Source organism: Enoplosus armatus, chromosome 8 (genome assembly GCF_043641665.1).
Source record: "Enoplosus armatus isolate fEnoArm2 chromosome 8, fEnoArm2.hap1, whole genome shotgun sequence".
In the NCBI taxonomy this organism is placed as follows: Eukaryota; Metazoa; Chordata; class Actinopteri; order Centrarchiformes; family Enoplosidae; genus Enoplosus; species Enoplosus armatus.
This window is the reverse complement of record NC_092187.1, coordinates 1038979-1059747: the sequence shown is the minus strand read 5'-3', so window position 1 is coordinate 1059747 and position 20769 is coordinate 1038979. Positions and strand designations below refer to the sequence as shown.

The window sequence follows — 20769 nt, the reverse complement described above, 5'->3', positions numbered from 1 at the left end:
GAGTGCGTTCATCAGTTATGACCAAAGCAAGGAATGTTTGACTTGAACAGAGATATTGAGATATTGACCATCTGGCAGCACCAACTCTGACTCTGCTTGCTTTTCAATTCCATTTGAATTCAATCCAACCAGCACACCAACACAGTAACACCATGACTTGAGGTTAATGTTTGTTTTTTTAAAAGGACAGTTTATACTGTATAAGAATAAGTAAACCAGCAGACTGACTGAAAAGTATTATTGTGATCTGGTCTCTATGCGCTACCTGCTGCTTGTGCGAGACGTCTGCAGCTGATGGCACTTCAAAAGGAAAGTCAACCACATGTGAAGGAGGGGGAATTTGACGACTGTGTGTGTGTGTGTGTGTGTGTGTGTGTGTACGCTGCAGCTGCTGGTTCAGACTTCAAGCTGACCATGTGGAATCAGGGGTTCCCATTTCTCACCGCGTCTAACATTAAGGGCCACATGGTTCTGCTGTCATTTCAACGGCGCGTGTCTATTCATTTCCCCCTAGTGGTCCTCACTGCAAGCTCTTAACGTCCACCGACGCGTGTGCTCTCAGAGATCAGAATAAAACTCCAAAGTTCACCTGGAAACGAGGCGCACAGTCAGAACAGAGAGGTCATAAATCTGGTCTGCGATTTCGCCCCCCAGTTGTTTGGGTTCTAAGATCAGCAGATCTCAATGGGATGATGAGTGAAGGATTTAGTGTGTGTGTGTGTGTGTGTGTGTGTGTGTGGGGGGGGGGGTTAATCCATCAAACAGCCCACAAACAATACACTGCATTTATATTTACACGGATTAAAAAAATGCTAGACATTATCAAATGGCTTTATGTAATGAGTGTCTTTGGAGGGTTCGACGTGATGATGAAATCCCCTTTAAAGCCTCTCGCATAAACAAAAACATGAGGGGGGGGTTAAAAAAAAAAGTAATTACAAGATTAATTTGATTACTTAATTGACTCTCACAAGCACTGGGGGTCTAAGGGTGCGTGACATCACACGACGCGGAGGGGCCCGGGGGTCTACAGCTGCTGACGCCTCAAAAGTTTGCAAAACACCCCCGAGTTTCCGAGTTGTTTGCCCCGCGGTAACCCCTGCCAACAGCAGCCAGGCTTTGACAGCATGCATGCATGGAGGACCAGCTCTGGAGGTATGGCATGTTTTTAACACTGCGACAGCTAGTCTGATCACAGGAAGAAGAAAAAAAAGAGAAAATCTCAAGTCCCAATATTAGTTTTACATGGTTTTATTAACTCAATATACCCCCCCCTCCCTCCCTCCCTCCCCATTCTCTCCGCAGAGCCCTGCTTCACGCTGTCCTATCTCCACACAATGAGAGACAGAAAACACGCAGGCACTATTTAACCAACGTGCTTAAATCACCAGCAGCAGCACTCACCTGGACATGTGGGCTCCTCGTGAAAGTAGCTGTCAGTGCGTAATAGTGCGCGACGGCAGTGTAACCTCACCACACGGTCTTTGCATAGCTGTGCGCCTCCACACACTCTCTCTCTCTCTCTCTCTCTCTCTCTCTCACACACACACACACACACACGCACACACACACTATCTCTCTCTCTCTCTCTCTCTCCAGAGCGGAGGGCTGGTAGTTCGCTTAACCGTCACATGATCGGAGCTGGGTATGTTATACCAGTCAAATTCTAGGGGGGGGGGGCGGGGGTGGGCTTATGAAGGCTCGCCTGCTCGGCGCACCGCAATTGGCTCTCCGCGGAAGGGGAGGTCGGCGTCAGCGGAGGAATGATGAACGTGTGTGTGTGTGTGTGTGTGTGTGTGTGCGTGAGGGAAGGAGTGACGACGTGTGTGAGTGAGACCAGATCATAAAATCACTTTCATACCCCCCATAACAACCAAAGACTTGACTTAGAACACTTAACACGGTGTTGTATAATATTCCCCCATCAGGGCATCCAGTGAGCGTGTTTTACGACTCGTGGTGTGTTTGTGTGTGTTTGCAGTGGCTTTCTGACCACTGCCACGCAGTGCACACCTGGGCTAATTCTGAGAGTGTACTAGTGAACAGGATGTGAGGTCAGAGAATGGCATGATCATTGGGGGGGGGGGGGGGGGTAGGTTATTTCAAAGTGACCATATAGGCCTCCTTCATACTTACACAGGAGGGGTTACGGACAATAACACAAGCAGAAGAGGCAAACCGCATAGTTCCACATTTGTGTTTTGACTTTGGAACAAAGGTCCAGGGAAAAAGACTGTTGTCTGGAACACACCACACGGCCCATAGCCTACCTACAGGGGACTTCAGAAACCTGTTTTTGTTTTTTTATGATGAGACTTCTGCATCTAATAGGAAAACATGTCTCTCTCTCTCCCTCTCTCTATACAAAACACCTCCAGAGTGTCCCTTATCGACAGCTCCATGGAGTCTTCACGTGTGTATTGGCACACTGGTTAAAGTAGTTTGTCCAAATAATCACACTGTAAATTGGGAGGTATCGCACTGTAATAGTGCCTTAGAAATGTGCTGTATTTTCAGGCGTAAATACCAGAATCCCGTTACATGCTCAGACACATGTAACGGGATGAATATTCCTGGAGGGAAGAAAAAAAATGAAGGGGATAAACATCAACATTCTCGCTCGTGAGTCCTCTCTGCTGCCGAGAAGGCACACTGAGCTTCTTTTTTCTTTTCTTTTTTGTTCGCCTGTTGCAGGTGACCGCCGCTGAGTGGCTGAGTGAATGAGGGAGCCATTGAGTAGGTAAGTGAGTGTGTTCACATGCCCGCCTAATAACATCAGCAATAGAAGTTTTACTTTCACTCCAGCTGAGCCAAACCTCATATAAACACCTCCGCCGGGCTGCAGCAACTTTGCTGGCTCCGACCTAATTTGATTTGCCTGCGTAGGTTGGATTACCTTTCAGCGTGTTTGGATAAATTATCCACTTTCAGCCTGCTTGTAAACACTGGGAGTGTTTCAGTGTGTACTTGTATACAGTAGAGAGTCAGTGGCTATTATGCCGCGTAAAAAGGATACACAATGTCACGCTGAGGAGGTCTGGTTTGCATAGGACTCCTGTTGAATACCACTGCTGCTACTGATACTGCCACTGATACTACTACTACTGCTACTACTAGACAACCAATACTACTACTGCTACCTGTAATATTGCTACAGCAACTGCTACTACTACTACTTCTGCTTCTACCTTGACAATTAGGCTACTACAATTAATACTATTACTAGTATTATTACAACTACAACTATTAACTACTACAACTGCACTTACTACTACTGCTGCTACTATATACCTTATCTCTGGTTACAGTTACAGTATCTTTGACTGGGAGCCCCTCCAAACTCCAGACTGTATATATGTTGAAGTTCAGAGCCCCTCCTTCTTCATTTCTTCCTCCGTGGCCCCTAGTATGAATTCCTTTTGTCCCTTCCCCGCTCCCGTTTTTGTACAACTCCCCCGTGGGAGAGGTGGATGTCATGTTCTTTTGCCCATTTGCTTATCGTAATCCATCCCATCATTTCTCGTGTTGTGTTCTTCATATATTTGTTTTCCCACAGTGTCGTAATGTCTGTCCCAGCCTGTCAATACATTCATTTCAATGAACTGGCGCTTAAAAATAGCTGTTGTATACGAGAGAGTGCTGCTCGCTTAAACCTTCTGGAAGCAAAGCTGACTTCCGCCTCGTGTATTTATTTTTATTTGCGTAGGAGGTCGCATTTCCCCGTGTGTTTTGTCAGGTATGTCGTGCTGGGGCAGGCTGTGAAAAGGAACATGGAGGTTGTATTTCCCTGTGTATTTATCGGCCCCGAATAAATGTGGTGGACAACCATAAAGAGATCCCGGCGTCGCAACGTCTTCTTCCCTAAATAATAACCACAATGCAGAACACCACTATAACGCTACCAATGTTACTACTAATATTTGCACTACTACAACTACTACTGCAACTTCTACTACTACTGTTTCTGATTTCTACTAACATTTGTACTTCTATAAATTACTGCTACTACAACTGAAGTTACTACTAAGTGCTAATGCTACCACTAATACTACTTTTACTGCTACTACGACAACTGCTATATAATACTGCTAAAACTACAGTGACTGTATGTACTACTACTAAAGGGTATCGTGCATGCTGGCTCGGGGTCAGGTTACGGTTAAAAAAAGAAGCAGTTTCTGCGACGTGTTGCCCGACCAAGCTGTCCTGGAAGGCATTTACAGAGTTGCACTTGGCCGCGTAACACCATGAATTGTGTGACAAATGACAAAGGAGAGTGCGAGAGAGAAGTTAAAACCCATCTTGCTTTCTTACCGCCGTGCACCTGGTCAGTCACAGTGTGAAGTATATTATAATAATAGAGAAAATAAGACAAGCAAGATATAATGAATGCTAAATAAAGGACGGACACATGGAGGGGTTTCTGAACACTGTCACACTGTCATGTTTGTGTCATTTTAAGTATTTCTGATTGTGGTTCTGATGGCTTACTGAGACACTTGAATGGAACGGAGCCGCCTTTAATGTTATTAGTAACGCCTGTGAATGTCTGCTGTGAAAAAGGCCTATGCTGGTATGATTCCCACCACTGCTGCTGCATACAGTAAATAACTAATGTGATTTTGTCAGTGAAAAACATTTTGAGTTGAAATGTTTTTGTTTTTTTTTAGCTCAGTACAGTAGCTTTCCCTACAAATGAAATGGACCACAGCTCATTGACCAGTTGTCTCAGTCGATACTGACCTGAAGTAAGACAGAGTTCCCGTAAGGTCGCTGCTGTTCCACGGCATCAAGCCAACGCCTCCCTGTTTCCCGACACAGACTACATTTCTTTGCTCATATCAATAGTCAGCTTGTCAAAATAAAATTAGGAAGCCCTTGATCTTGCTGGGCTGAGCTTTGCAGGAGTCATCTCTGTGACACATTTTCGGCCCCCAAGACAAGTCTAATTTGATGTTACATTTGAGGAAATGCGGAGCTCGTGCCGATCACTCACTAACAGAGTCTCACGAAGTCACACAGAGGTTCTTTTCTCCGCCGCCCCACAAACTAATTGGTTTCGGCTGCTCTATTCAAACTCACAAACACCTACACATATGCATATTATGTAAGCCCCAGATGGAGCTAATGAATCAAATTGATTTATTTCCTCTGGTTATGCTTGCAATGTGCCAACAGCGAAATGGAGAAGATGTGTGCTTCTTTGGGTGTATTTTCGAAGGTTGTAACAATTACAGACGTTACCCTTAACAGAGCCGGCACGCTCACCAAGAAGCACTGGAAGGGAGATATGGGTAAATACTTTCTAGGCAGTACATGTTATGTTCTTATCCATTTTGGACAACAAGCTAGTTATCAAGAACAAAATGAAAAAAAAAAAATGCAAATAATTGTGAAACGTGATTGCGGCAGCTCCGTATTTGTTGTGATCCCTGACTGGAGATTTTGGACTGGAGTGTTGAGAGCTGTAAGCGGCTTTAGCCTCACCGGCTGACCCCGACCCCCTGCAGCTTTAAACCCTGTCATGTAAACAGGAGGCTGCAGCAGTTCACTGGGTGATTGGAGCACGTACGAGGCTGAATCTGCTCTGCCGCGTCACGGCTCATTATTTCCCCTCACCTGACATGATACTCACCTGACACTAAATAAATCTTTTTTTTTCACGTGTTGATGGCTGTGAAATGATCAGATCTGTGCCGCAGCTACGGAGAAAACGCTGATTCAAATGTGACTTGTTGTGCTTTTGTTTTTCCATCACTGAGATGTTAAAAAACGCATTTCCAGGAAAAACGTGTTATTGTGGGCGATTAAATGTATTACAGGACACTTCACCCTTTGCCTAAAGTTGCTGTTTTTCTCAAGTGCCCAACACACACACACACACACACATTCTATTTTCAGACTCTCTCCTGAGACACTCACAGTACCAACAGCAACGTGAGATATTTGTAAAGACACAGCTTGTTGTTGGGAACAAAGATTTCCTCAGAGAATTACGCAATGATTTTTTTCTTTTTTTAAAGAAGCTGCAAAGAACCTCAACCCTTCCGCCCCAAACCAAACACTACCACTGCCACCAACACAAACACAAACACCCTCTAATGCACTTCTTAGACAGCTTAGTTGGCTTTTAGTTACACTGGCAAGTCTCATCCCATTTGATGGATTAAGTGTCCTTGCCTTTTGCCTATACTGACTTACATTCAAGGGTACGTAATCATTCATACCAAGCCAGAGGGCATAACCTTTGTAGAGTCTTACTTTGTACACTTTTGTACTTTTTTTACAAGCCTGAATTGTGTATTTACATGATCATTTTTGTGTGTTTAAACTTTGTAAAGCATAAATCTGCTCACATCAAACTAGAACCTGATTACAAGGCAGTTTTATATCTTATTACAGAAATATAATTATTGGCGTACAGTATATATTGGCCAATTTTGAGTTGCAGCAGGGTAGCAGGCGGCAAGGTGGCCCAGACATCCTTCTCCACAGCCACATCCTCCAGCTCCTCCCGGGAGATCCTGGGGTGTTCCCTGTCTGCCTCCAGCTGACTCGCTTCAAAACGAGAAACCTGAAAAAGGGTGAACGTGCAACTGATGGCTATGATGTGATGCTAGAAGAGTGTCAGACTCTCAACATGAATGTAAAGGAAATAAAGAGACAATAAGAGTATGATTTGTAGGCGTTGTTAGATAAATCTCCTTTTAACATTCAGTCCAAAACCTCTCATAAAGGATGGGGCACATTACAATAATGTCCTCCAATGTCCAATTGGTTAGTATATTTTACAATATGTTCTTTTATGTAGGCATTATAGACTAAGTCTAGGTTGCAGTAGCCTAGCCTTTGGAAGTGGAACACACACACACACACACGCTTACATCCTCAGTCAGCTGTCAACTTGTGCATCACATGGTGACTCTAAACACAGTACGATCCAATAACAATAGAAGGCTACGCACATTAGCCGACAGCAACTAACTGCATCAGTCTCTGGGGGTAGTCCACCATGGGCGACAGAAAATACTGGAGCCTACTCATTCCTACTGACAGGACTGACCCATTCAGATATGTATATAGCCTCTTTCTTTTTTACGGGCGGACTTGAGCTGAAGGTATTCACCAACATAAAAAAAAAACAAAAAAACGCAGGGCACTCTGGTGGCTCACCGTGCCACGTATCATTATCGTGGCGGGGCAGGTTCCATTCCGACCAGTGCCCTTTTCTGCATGTCACACCCTTCTCTCTCCTCCATCATTCCTGTCTAGCTATACTGTGGCTGTAGCATAAAGCAGAAATGCCAAAAAAATCTTAAAACCCCCCCCCCAAAAAACATGCCGTAACCAGGGCAACGATGGCGCAGAGTGACAGACAACTTGCCTTTAAATCCACGCTACAAAATAATGTATTAAGGTAATGATACGCATCGGGGGCAACGCCGATATGCGGGTGGATGGATCACTACCCACACAATGAGAAGAAACCGCAGGAGGGAGTCGGATAACTTTCTTAAGGAGCACTTAACTGCTCCACACAACACTTCCTTGTTCTTAACTCACACGTGATGAAACTAACCAATCAGAAGCTACCAGGACTTAGACAGATTATTGGGATTCAGATGCTGATGAAAATATGAATAACAATAATAACATAGAAATGTGTCAGTAATTAACGGTGCAAACATAAATGTGTAAATAGTTAACTGTGTAAACATTGCAAATATATATTTGTACGCTTCTAAACGTTAGAATAGGTTAATACTGTACGTAGTATGCTGGTTAGCTGAGCATGCTAATTTGCATCTTTCTCGTCGGCTGATATATAAATCAACACTTTTCAACCTTAATGGTTCCCAAAGCGCTTTACAGATCAGGTCTCATTCACCCACATTCACGCACCGATGGCGACCCCAACCCTCTTTACCCTGCTCCACCTCCCGTGCGACAGTGCTAACCGCTGCACCACCGTGCCGCCGAATATCATCATTCGATTTTGATAATTGTGTCAGACTCAAAAATCCAGTATCTGTTGAGCCAAACTATGACAACTGCATCACCTCTGAGTCAAATGCATGGATCAAATGATAAACGTCAAGCACTGAAAGCGGCAAACGTTCGCGTTCTTACGAGTGAGTGTGACAGTAAATAGGCTCTCGGTGCAAGATGACAGTGGATGTAGAGTGAAGCAACACACGACACTTTGGCCAATAGTGAGTCCGGGTACGTTCCAAGGTTAAAGAGTGAGAGAGAAAGCGAGAGATAGGTGAATGAACCGTGACTTCAGGCACGATGACGCATGTGATATGTAACAGAGTTCACTGTCGCACGTTCATTCATTCAGTTATTATTATTTCAATGTTTTGAACCGTTTTTTGTCATCGTTGCTTCTGCTCTGTTACTCTTAAAAAAAAAACAGGACAAGACTGAGGAGATACATCCCTTTTCAATTGTTTACCCTATAAAAACAAGACCAGGCCAGAGTTCATCACCTGCCTCTCAAGGTCATGAACCAATTCTGTTGTCATCAGACCTCAGGTATCAAGCCAGTACCTGCCCACTTATGCTTACACACACACTGGTTTGGTTCTTAGGGAATATTTGACGCCATGGGGCCAATAGTGTCCTGTGTAGGTCGGTTCACCTCTATTGAAACTGAAGCCTCCCCCATGAGCAATTTCTGTACGTCTTCACAAAGGAGAATTTCAGACCTTTTAAAGAATTTACTGATTACCTTTCAAGCACTTCATGGTTTAGCTCCCAGTTATATTGCTGAATTGCCGCTCCCATACGAGCCAGAGCCCAGCATCCGATCCTCAGGCAGGGGCTCTGCTGGTCTAAAGACTAAAGGTGACAGTGGTCAGGGCCCTCAGCTTTGGAACAACCTACCTGACCATCTGCAGAATCTGTGACACCTTTTAAACAGCACACCGTTTTATTTCCAACATGTCTTATCTATTTTAGTATCATTATTTTTGTTTTTATCTTATCTTATATCTGAAATGTTTTAATCCTGGTTCAACCATGGAAAGCACTCTGTAACTTTATTTTAAAAAGTCCTGTATGCATGTAACGGCGAGTTGCTGTTACTAGGTCATTGATAGTAAATGTTATGACGAAACATATTAATTGGTAAAAACATATATACAGATATTTGTACACGGGTAAGAAAACACACACACACACACACACACACACACACACACACACACACACACACACTTAGGTGATATTTTAACACAAACTCACCTCTGCCTGTTCTCCTTCTCCCAGGGGGAAGTGGGTAGGGAAGGGGAGTTTGGTTGTATGGTGGGATGTTTTTATTCATGTAAGATATCTATTGTAGTCGATTTTGGGTGTGAAAATATTGATTAAGATATTGTCCATATTTTTGGGTAATGGTTTTATGTGAATATTTATTGTATATTTATATGTGTACGTTCCTGCCAGTCAGGTCAGAGACATCATTATATAGGGCGTCAGTCAGTGGTTGTTAGTGTAGTTGGAAGGCACACGGTGCTAAGTAAAATAATAATATTAAAAATGGAATAAGGTTTATTATTATTATTATTTAACCTGATACCTGAAATGAGATATTCTATTTAAAGGGACTAATGGAGCAGTGTCATCTGTCTCTCTGAGTGGGTGTTTGATAAATACCTGATGCTAATTTGGAAAAAAAAAGTTTACACGGACCTAAAAACCCACAGATGGCATCAAAATATACAAAATCACACAATGCCTGCTGTGAGATTAATGTCCCCTGTCCCTGTAATGCTTCCGCAGGGGTGGGGGGGCCAGGGGATCAGGTGCATAAAAGATGGCCTTGTTTTCATTTGACGGCATTCCTCAGTACAGGGTTTATCACTGAAGTGGGGTAAAGTAGCAAACAAGTAGTTGTTAGTTGCAATGAAATAAGTGAAGTGTTGCATTCAATAAAAAAAAAAGCACGATATTTTCATTTAAGGGTGCCATGATCAATATTCAAATAAATATGTGTACGTTACTCTGAAGTTCCCCTCAACTCTGCGGGTGTTTGTCATTTTGGGAAATGCGCTTATTCACTTTCTTGTGGAGAGTTTGAAGAGAAAATATACCACTTATTACGAAACTATCACCAGCAGCCTGTTAGCTTAGCTTTACATAATGACTGGAAAACAGCTAGCCTGTGTCTCTCCAAAGGTCAAAAATATATATTGTTTTTGCCGGATGTGTATAGGTAACTGCTTAGAAGTACACCATAAAAGGTAATATGTCAATGTTTTTTGTTTTTTTTTTGCTCCCAAGTGCTCAAAAAAGTCACTTAATGCAGGTTTTTAGTTTACTTGGGGTACTGGGGAGTACCCCAAGCCTCTCTCACAGAACTGTTACACACTGATGATCCTTAAAATTCCAGTCTAGCTGATAATTTGGCGACTTCTGTGGTGACTGGTGGTTAACAGCAGATGTGTTTTAATAATAGAGGTTTCACTCAAATTCACCCGCGTATTGACCACAGGGGCAGCAAATGCACCTTGAGCAGCAACTAGAAATTCAACAGCTCATTGTACCTTTCTGTTTCTGGCCCTCCCCTGAGAAACCACGGGCTGAGAGGATTCATTGCGTCACTTTGTCTTGAACTTTTAAGGATTGGATCTTTAATGGAATGACCTTTTGCTGCTGGGATCTACTACGGCGTAAGAAGTAATAATAAATTCAGTCACTACCGCCATTGTTTTCCAAAACTCCTCAGGTCCCAGATATTGTTTTCCAAGACAGAGGCTGCAGTGTTTTCCACTGTCATGGCTACTGCCATGCTCCACAGAGAATATTATGCCTGGATCTGTAGTCCTAATCCAAACTGTTTACAGACACAGAGAACAAAGCTCTGCCTGTATTCAAACTCCAAAATGAGGGTATTATGTATCCCCTTCCTCCTCCGTCTGTTCTGATCTAAATATGGTTTGCTTGAGTATGTACATGATGGTGGCCAACTCATGATTTAATGACTTTAAGTTATGTCTCTGCCTATTCACAGATTCCAGTGATGGGAAGAGACTGAGAAGCTGTGTGACGAGGAAGAGATGTATTGTCAAACACGTTTTTTTTGGACCGGACTGCCCGCTCACATTGAGATAATCAGTTGTGAGTGGACTGAAATGAGGAAAGTACAATACGCAAGACGCAATGTCATCCGAGTATGCTGTTAACGTAATTGCAACTGCACACTGGTGGCAGGAGCATACCAGCCACTCAGTGAGTGATTTTATCCAAACTACCAGCTCACGTTACAGTGAGTGAATACCTTTTTAGCAAGAAGGTGCAGTGGGAGCTGAATGTGTCCTCCAGTGTCATACCAGTGTTAACCAATGTCTAACATTCGTCATGAAAAGAATAGTAGCGTGATTCAGGATGCACTCACCGCTGTCTCGCCGGGAGTTAGGTAAGAAGATTGACACCTGTCTCTGTGCAGTCGAGGAGCTTAGCTCAGCTAAGTCAATGACTGGGGGCTGGGAGAAACAGCTGTCTCTGTCCAAAGGTAAGAAAATCAAGAAGTGTAGAAAGAAGTTGACATTTTGCATTTTGCAAGAATTAAACGAGCGTTTACGCCAAGCAAAGCTAGCTGGCTGCTGACTGTGGCTTTACCGTAACAGACACGTGAATCTTGCAAGAAAGCGAATAAGTGCATTTCGTCAAACTATTCCTTTAAAAGGATTGGACTCAGCCCTCCGGGAGAGACGCTACATGGCTGTAGACAGCGTGTGATTGTGCCGACTTTGGCGGCGTCTCGCTGTGGTTTATAACTGCACCTCTCAGCTGTGACAGCATAACAACAAAAGGCTGTTTTGTAAAGCAGCTCAGTGTTGAGGTAAGTGGAAAAACAGAAAGGCCACATTGTTGTTATTAGTTATACTACCGGTGCTTTTATGGAGTCTTTTAAAATCCAACACGATTACTTCTCCTTTATCATTTACTCTTGGTCATTCTGCACTCTCATAAGCGATCATGTAGCCTTGCTGAGCCACTCTCGTTCTTGGTTCCAGTTAACGTCTGAGGAAACCACGCTGGAACACGTGCAAAGCCCTCAGTGGCCTTTGTTTGAGACCCCTAGTGAAAGCAATGTTATTGAAAAAGCGTTACGCCCAATCTTACAGTAGCCTGTCCAACTCTAGTAGCCCTTAAGCATCTTGCTGCAAACTTCAAGTGTTCTTTTTTTCTTCCCAGCTTGAAGGCTTCATTTGTGTTTGCCCGAAGTTTCCCTGAGCTAAGCCTCTCTGACCTATTACCCAAAGTCCCACAAAACCGGGTTTGTTCGGGTCCCTTTAAAAAAACACGTGTTTTTGCCAGATGTTGTTCCTTGCTTCTTTCCACACATTCATAAAAAAATATGTTTGGGAAGGAAAAAAAAAGAAAAAAAAAAGAATGTTGTTATGACATCAGGATCTGCTTGTTGTTGTCCAGAGCTGTTGGAGAGTGATGTGCTATGAAAATGAAGTCATCTTTTGGTGAGTGCACCTGCGTGAAAGGCAGATCAGTCCCATTCCACCATGTGTCAAGTTTCTACAGTGCAGTCCTTCACTTCCTGAGCTGCTTGTCAGCCCCTCTGAATGAACCCCCCCCCCTCCCGGTCTCTCCTTGACTCCTGCCTGAGTAGCACGTTTACATCTAGGCAGTCTTTTAAGTCATGTTATATAGGTCGTCACTCTGTGCAATTGCAGTGACCTGTGGTCTTTCTCCCCTTTGCTAGTGTCTACATTAATAGCACACTTTAAAAACACGTGTACGTGTCCCTGCACAAGAAATCAATCGAACAGGGTCTTTATTGATATTTACGACATACACATATACTAACACTTTTCCAAAGTAGCCAAACATTTTCAGATTATATTCCTGCCAAGCAGCAATAAAAATTCCTGTTTGCAAATTCCTGTTTGCAATGATGTCAGTGGATTATCACAAATGTTTCAACCATTGAAGTCCAAAAAATCAAAATCTCTAGTCACCTCCCTTGTGTTGAGGTGGGTTTTTTTATTTGTATTTGTATTTGTATTTCTTATTTTTGTTTTGTACATACTTTTAGGTCTAAATTATGCTACTTTCTACTCTTTAATGGGAGCACCGGTACTGTACAATCCCCCCCACCCCCCGGGGATCAATAAAGTATTTCTGATTCTGATTCTGATTCTGATAGATCTCGGGCAAACTAAACCAAAACTATACCACGTGTTATAAGTATGCCGCTATAATCAATCAGCTATTTTCATATTAACAATAGATCTTTCAGCCATACAATTTCATTTATGTTTGTATCGCAACTCTCTGTCAGGTGCTGTATTTATTTTCAACGCAAGATGGAAACAGATACGAATCCACGAGTGTTGTAAATCAGCTACGGAGCACACATTATGCATGGTTGTGTGTAATGAAGTGTGCGGACACAACAGATTTGTAAAGACACAGGTAAGGGTTTCTAAGTTCAAACCTCTATATTCTTCTTGTATGGACATTCATAAAAACGTCAACATCCAATATACGATACAATATATTTATTATTAAAGACACAAATGTAAAAGGCTTTCATAGCTCTACTGTAAGCAAACGAGTGGGAAACATTTCATCTTGTACTGTACTTTACAATGAAACCATATCCGCCCAGTTATCATTGGGCTGCGTATACCATGTTCATACAGCCATAAGACAAAGATAAAGGGACAGACAAAGATGCTCTTGTTGTACAAAAATCACACCGCAGGATTGAAGTGTCCTCACAATACTTTTTGATACCGTTGGTGTCTTGCAGAAACTGTACATGTCTATATTTTTTTTTTATGACCCCGGGAACAGGCCATAACATTGCAAAATATCAAAAATACATGTCTCTCCGTGGGGAAATTCACAAGTTTCACTCACTGAATATACTATGTTTCTGCAAGACACCGGACACAGCAAGTTAGTTCGAAAATCTACAAATGAAAATGTGTAGTGACGCAAGAAGAATGCATATTACTTCGAGATATATCTCCTTTTTTTTGTTTATGATCAGTTGCAATGACAACAACCACTTGAACACTGTATCACATCTATTCCTCAACATGCAAAAACAATTAAACGTATTACAAGTTTATAAAAAATAATGAATATAGGTACACAGCACATAAAACAGCATAAACACCCCTCTAAGTCACCATCACCACGCTGACATAGATGTGTTGGAGTCTGTAGTTCTTTACGATCAACATGTTATCTGAACTGTCGGGATGCCTGAATTCACTGCACTTACCGTCACTTATGGCAGTAAGTGCAGTTTCATCAGGCCGCAGTTTCATCAGGCCGCGCGTCTGTACTGTGTGAGTTAGTATAGGAAGGTTCAAAAGTCATGCATAATAAAGACACCCCTGCTATACACATGATGAACACTAGGTGGCAGTTGTGGCCCACTTTGTACACAGCTCCAGTCTGCCTGGGAATAAAACGTCTAGTCATGACGGTCGGGGGTGGGTGGGGTGGGGGGGGGGGCATGCATAGGACAAATATTACACTGAAAGTCAAGTATATTGCTTTTCGGAGAATGTGCATTCACTTTCACTCAGATGTCTTTCCCCCAAAACTATGCATACAAAGACTTATCAAACTCAAACTAAAGACTGAGTAATAGTCTTGCTCCAAACTTTACCCCCCCCCCCCCCCTTCTGGCATTAAACAAACTAATCTTTGGACCCTCTCCTCTTCCCTTTGTCCATCACTGTCTCTTTCCTCCATACTCATGACCTTCTTTCCATTTCTCCCTCTCTTTCCTTACACCTTCATCTCTCTTTCCTTTACTCCCACTTCCTCCTCCTTCCCTCCTTCCCTCCTTCCCTCCTCCTCCACCTCCTCCTCTCTGCAGGGCAGCCGGTTGGACTGGCATTTCTCTAACAGCAGGAGGGCAATCTGCACCCAGCCTCAGCCCACGCTGGGCAAAGAGAGGGTGGGTGTGGCATGGCAGAGAGAGGCGTGTGTGTGTGTTTGTGTGTGTGTGTGTGTGTGTGTGTTTGCCTAAGTACATGTGTCTGTGTGAAGGTCTGTGACTGGTAATAATGAACATGTGACCGGAAACCTCCACACTAGACCTGCCAACAGTCTCAGTCTGCAACATACTCATCAGAAAGTCTCCCTGAATACTGGGGCCTGCTAGTTGTACTTCGCTCAAGTCTGGAAACATGTGTGCATTCTCAGTTCGGGGGGGTCCCGGGCTGTGGGACAGTATCCCCCTGGGAGTCAGGTCAGCAAACTCTCTCGGGCGTTTTCATGATTGAGTTTTGCACACTATTTTATCCTTTTGTAAAACACCTTGCAACCTAGGTTTTTGAAAAGTGCTATATAAATAACATTTTACTTACTTACTCCCCTCGTCACCCCCATTCTTCTGGTTGGATAAAACCAGGGGTCGTCAGGAGTGACTGACAGAATTGAGCGCACCAAGCACCCCAGCCCACATATAAAAATTGTTTAAGTTATAATATTAATGGATTTTGTCACTCATGTTATCATTTTCTTTTTTTCATTTGGAGGATCTAATTTTTGAAACTATAGTTCCCATAATTTGGAGGCTATAAACAAGAAGTACAATGTTGCCATGGAGTCAATTCGCTGTGTTTGCTTTTAAATATGATGATTCACAGGCAAGTTCTGCAATTATAAGAAGCGTCTTATTTCTATGATTTCTAAGCAGATTTATGCACGTTTATTCAAGATCGGAGATAATGTGTATCGTGTCTGTGAGGTTCAATTTGACTGAGTCATGACTCCGACAAAAAGTATAGTGTTTGCCGCAAATTACAAAAAAAAAAAAAAAGTACCTCAATTGTCTCCATGAGCTGTATGTCACAGTCACCTGCTCATCTGGCTCTGCTTTGGTTTAGGGATTAGTTTTAGTTTAATTTGGTGTCTTGCACGTCCTGGGACTCCTACCAAATGTGACTAGTGTCAACAATTGCTGAGGACAAACGTGTCTGGTGAGGGGAATTCAAAAAGTCAAGCTTTGAATGATAGTCTGTAGGGAGGAGAGCGACAGTCGTGGTTCAGTCTCACTGTTCGTCCATACAGTAAATGAAAAGTGATGCTATATAACAGGGTGAGTTAGAGGGGAAAAGATAAGGGACAGCGGTGGGCGAGTCAGGGATGATGTGCACTCTCTGCGTTGGTGTGATGTACCTGTTTAGCTTCACCGGTGAGAAAAGAGGGCAAGTCACGGGTCAACCCTTCTGCGCCTTTAAAAGTGACAAATAGCTGTACGGAAGGTGAGCATAGATAAGCAGAGAGGGGAAGAGGGAGAGGCAGAGACCAGCGGCCGTGGCTGCGTCGAGGTCAGATGTGCCGGTGTAGCTCCGGTAGCGGCGAGGAGGAGAGGGCCGGTCGCGGCTCGATTCCTCTGCTCTTCATAAAAGACAGCAGCTGGTCTGGGATCTCGGCGAGGACGTCCTTCGCCAGCCGGGCCATGCTGAGGACCTGGTTGCCAGATCTGTCGATGTAGTCTCTGAATGGAACAAACTGGAAGCAGGAGGGAAATAATAGCTTTTTTTAATATACACTGTATTTAGATGTTGCAGTGGTCCCTGACTGACAACGTATCTTTATGATATGATAACGTATGGGGGCATTATAAACAAAAGATCTATCTAGATTTTAAAGTAATGAGTTTTGTGTTTTTAATGTATGTACCTATTGTTGGTTTGTGTTTTGTACTGTCTCTTGTGTACTTTTTGTTGAGGATATTCTGGATAATCGCAAGTTCACCCATGCTGTTGGCATTGATAAAAGTTGAAAATATAGAGAGTGCAGGGCATGATTATTATGGTCACACAATATTTTTTTTTTTACCTCTTTTGCCCTGCACCAGGGGAAAAATTTGTTTTATAGACTGACCTGACATGAGGAAAACCTCCTCAGCAACTTGAAAGTGCGCTCTTGTAGCATCGTTTTTCTTGACCTCCAACAGTGCAGTCGGAGATTCGGTTATGTTATGGTGGTAGCAGCTAATGAAGCCTCAAGCCTCTAGCCTCAAGTAGAGATGAGGAGCAGGCTACAGTGGTCTGGTGAGCTCTCTTCGTTTTAACTCCACTCACCCAGATTGTTTTAATTTTCAAACTTGTGTTATACCCAACTGATGCTGACTCAAGTGACATCGCTTGAGAACATTTATCAGACTTCACACAGCTCCCTCTGGAGCCACAAACGTACAACTTAATACAATTTTTTTTCACATATGCAGTAGTACGCCCCAACACCTGTGAACAGAGTTTGTCCAACCTTGTAATATTATTGTCTTGACTTTAATGTAAAATTGACTGAGGGGTTCAGACATGAGACCGATATGTAATTGGTCTGGAACCAAACTCCTGGCTAGGGGCTGGACTGGTCTCCTTTTCTGGAGTGGCCCAGGGTGAGAGGCGCCTAGCGGGTTAGGGTTACTCACGAGCCCCCGGCTGAGCGCCACCGTGTTGGTGTTCTCCCAGAGAACGGAGAGGGTTGCCTCTATGTGACTGCAAGTCGGAGGGAGGAAGTCTCTTGACTGCTGTTTGTGCTTATGCACCGAACAGCAGTTCGGAGTGCCCGGCATTCTTGGAGTCTCTGGGTGGCGTCCTGGAAAAGGTGCTATGTATGGACTCTTCCACCTAGTTCTGCTGGGGGACTTCAATGCTCATGTGGCCAACTATGGGGAAACCTGGAGGAGGGTGATTGGGAGGAACGGCCTACCTGATCTGAACTTGAGTGGTTCTTTCTCATTGGACGTCTGTGCTAGTCATGGATTGGCAATAATGAACACCATGTTTGAGCAGTGTACCAGTAAGTGTACCAGAACACCAGAACACTAGGCCAAAGATCGATGATCGACTTTGTGGTGGCATCATCAGATCTGCAGCCGTATGTCTTGGACACTGTCAACTGATCACTACCTTGTGGTGAGTTGGATCAGATGGCTGGGGAGGCAGCTGGACAGTCCTGGTAAACCCAAACGTGTAGTGAGGGTGAACTGGGAACATCTTGGTGGGGCCCGTGTCTTCAACTCCCACCTCTGGAAGAAATTCTCGTGCATCCTGGGGGAGGTTGGGGACATGGAATCTAAATGGGCCATGTTCAGAGCCTCCATTGTGGAGGCAGCTGCCAGGAGCTGTGGCCAAGTTTATCGGTGCCTGTCGTAGCGGGAACCTAAAAACCCATTGGTGGACACCAGCTGTGAAGGAAGCCGTCAGGCTGAAGAAGGAGGCCTTTCTGTCTTGGTTAGCCCAGGGTCTCCTGAAGCAGCAAATAGATACCGGGAGGCCAGAAGGGCTGCAGCTTCGGTGGTCATGGAAGCAAAAACTCCTATTCACAAGCAAGGGTAAAATTAAGCATGAGATCAACAGGTGAATTGATGTGGCATCAGCAGAAATATGGGCGTTGTACTGAACCGTCGTGAAGAGGGAGATGAGCTGGAAGGCAAAGCTTTCGATTGACCACTGAATCTACCTTCCAACCCTTAGCTATGGTCATGAACTTTGGGTGGTAACCGAAAGAATGAGAATGCGGATACAAGCGGCCGAAATGAGCTTCCTTTGTGGGGTGGCTGGGCTCACCCTTAGCGATAGGGTGATGGGAGACAGACAGACAGTGAGCCCCGAGTAGAGCCGCTGCTCCTTTGCGCCGAAAGGAGCCAGTTGAGGTGGTTCGGGCATCTGATCAGGATGCCTCCTGTGCGCCTTCCTTTGGAGGTTTTCCTGGCATGTCCAATTAGAAGGAGACCCCAGGGTAGAACCAGAACATGCTGGAGGGATTACATATCTCATCTGGCCTGGGAATGCCTTTGGACTCCCCAGGAGGACATGGGGAGAGGGATGTCTGGACTACCTTGCTTAGCCTGCTGCCACCGCGACCCGGCCCCGGATAAGCAGAAGAAAATGGATGGATGGATGTAATAGCCGTCATACTTATGCAATGAGGTGTTGGGTGATGTCTGAAATAGGCTGTATATCAAAATATCAAACTACTCCTTACGAACTGTCATAGTTTGCTTCATATGTGGGCTTAGTTCAGTCATTTATGTTCATGTTTCCGGTTTTATTTTGTTAATTTACTCTCCTCTCCTTTCGGTCTACTTCACTTGCTGTCTTTGTCTGTTTTCCCGCCTGCGTGATTGTCTTCACCTGTCCTGATTAGTTTCACCTGCCCCTCGTTATCTTTGGACTTTTGGATTGTTTTTTGGACGCTGATTCTTGGTCCTTGTTTGATCTGTTTGCCTTTTTGGACTGCTTCCCAGGTTTTGATCACTGCCTGCCTGACTTTGTCTCCCTGGATTTGCTCAATAAATCCCCTGCACTGCATCTACTCTGCCTCTGTGTCTGCAATTGAGTCCTATTCCTCGTGTTCTTGCTGCCCTGCACCACCAGCCGTGACAGGAACCCTGTCCATTTAGCAGCTATCTTGTGCTACACACTCAAGAAAGTGGATTTAATCTAAACTGTACATGTAAATATGGACACTACAATTGCAATCAAGACATACTTAACAGTAATAACACATATGTATTTTGGTAAGAACGCTATAATTAACCTCCACCTGCACAACCTGCTTACTGCTCACATGTAACTCTTGTTGAAAAAATGATGATAGATGAAGAGTCTTTGAGGGCTGACTCAGTAAGGAAATGTCTTTGGCTTTGTTAAGCCAGTTTTTATAGAGAAAACATATCTATATCTGCATCAACCACTACAATACAGCCACTCTACAGTATATCAATCCATTTACCTATTGTATTATCTCTCTCCATTCATTTAGATTGACTTTAAATCAGGTTTTGGACATGCTCTATGAACCCTCCAAGCCTACTTGTAACATTACAAGGCAAGTAACCCACAATGCCAATGTAGGGACACTGTATCAGAATCAGAAATACTTTATTGATCACCGGGGGGAAATTAGACAAATTACAGGTAACAGCCATTTTCACTAACTTCTCCCCTGAATTAAAAAAAAAATCATATTCTTTCATGAGACTGTCTGACTTATAACTTGTAGGTAAATATCTGAGAAAAATGTGGAATTAAATAGGTTCAAATTGACCCTTTTGACCTTGCTGATGTTACATTGGACAGGTGGACCTTTGAGCTGTGTGGAATCATGGTATTGTACCCTTGAGCAAGACACTGAGCCTGTTCAGTGATCCACCATAGACGGGTCTTGGATATTGTATCCCCTCCTGGGATTACTCCCCCATGCTGCTGCTGTTGACAGAAACGTGCTTAAGTAGTTAAGCATAGTTAAATAGAATTATGATGAGTACCTGTACAATGTCTCTCTCTGCAAGACGTCCTCTGGAGGACACTCTCACCTCATCGCCATCCAGCTCCTCCATAGCTAAAAGAGGAGAAAGCGACAGAGAGAGAGTGACTCAGTACTGGAACCACAGAGGGGGGATACAAAGAAGGCACCGGATGTTCCTTTGCATTTCAGAATGTAATTGCCGAAGTGGAACACAACATGGGGAGTGAGAAAAGGCATTAAAAGGAGAATGGTTAGAACACCTGTGCACCAAAACAGATGCAATACAGGTCGGAAAATCTAAAAAAATCTGGCCATACATGGGGAAAGCTCTATAGTTCAAAAGTGCCTCTGACCTTTCTTGTACAGAGCCTCTGTGTTTTTAGTCCAGTCCATCTTATTGTCTATGTGGATGCCCATGTACTTTTATTCCTGTTCCCCTGCTGCTGACTGGGTTTGGACGGGTCATTTGCTTCCTAAAATCCACCACCAACTCCTTTGTCTTTGTGAGGT

At 43.8% G+C, this 20769-nt stretch overlaps 1 protein-coding gene across 3 annotated transcripts in view; it reads right to left on the bottom strand.

The window, feature by feature from the left end:
- Positions 1 to 16326: 16326 nt before the first annotated feature.
- LOC139288410 (copine-9-like) overlaps positions 16327 to 20769 on the bottom strand; it is a 56638-nt gene continuing 52195 nt past the window's right edge. For all 3 annotated transcript variants that reach the window (XM_070909694.1, XM_070909695.1, XM_070909693.1), the window contains 2 exons: positions 20279 to 20352; positions 16327 to 16509 (listed from right to left, as the gene is read on the bottom strand). In XM_070909694.1, coding sequence (XP_070765795.1) covers positions 16327 to 16509; positions 20279 to 20352 — 257 coding nt within the window. The remainder of the gene's footprint in view (positions 16510 to 20278; positions 20353 to 20769) is intronic.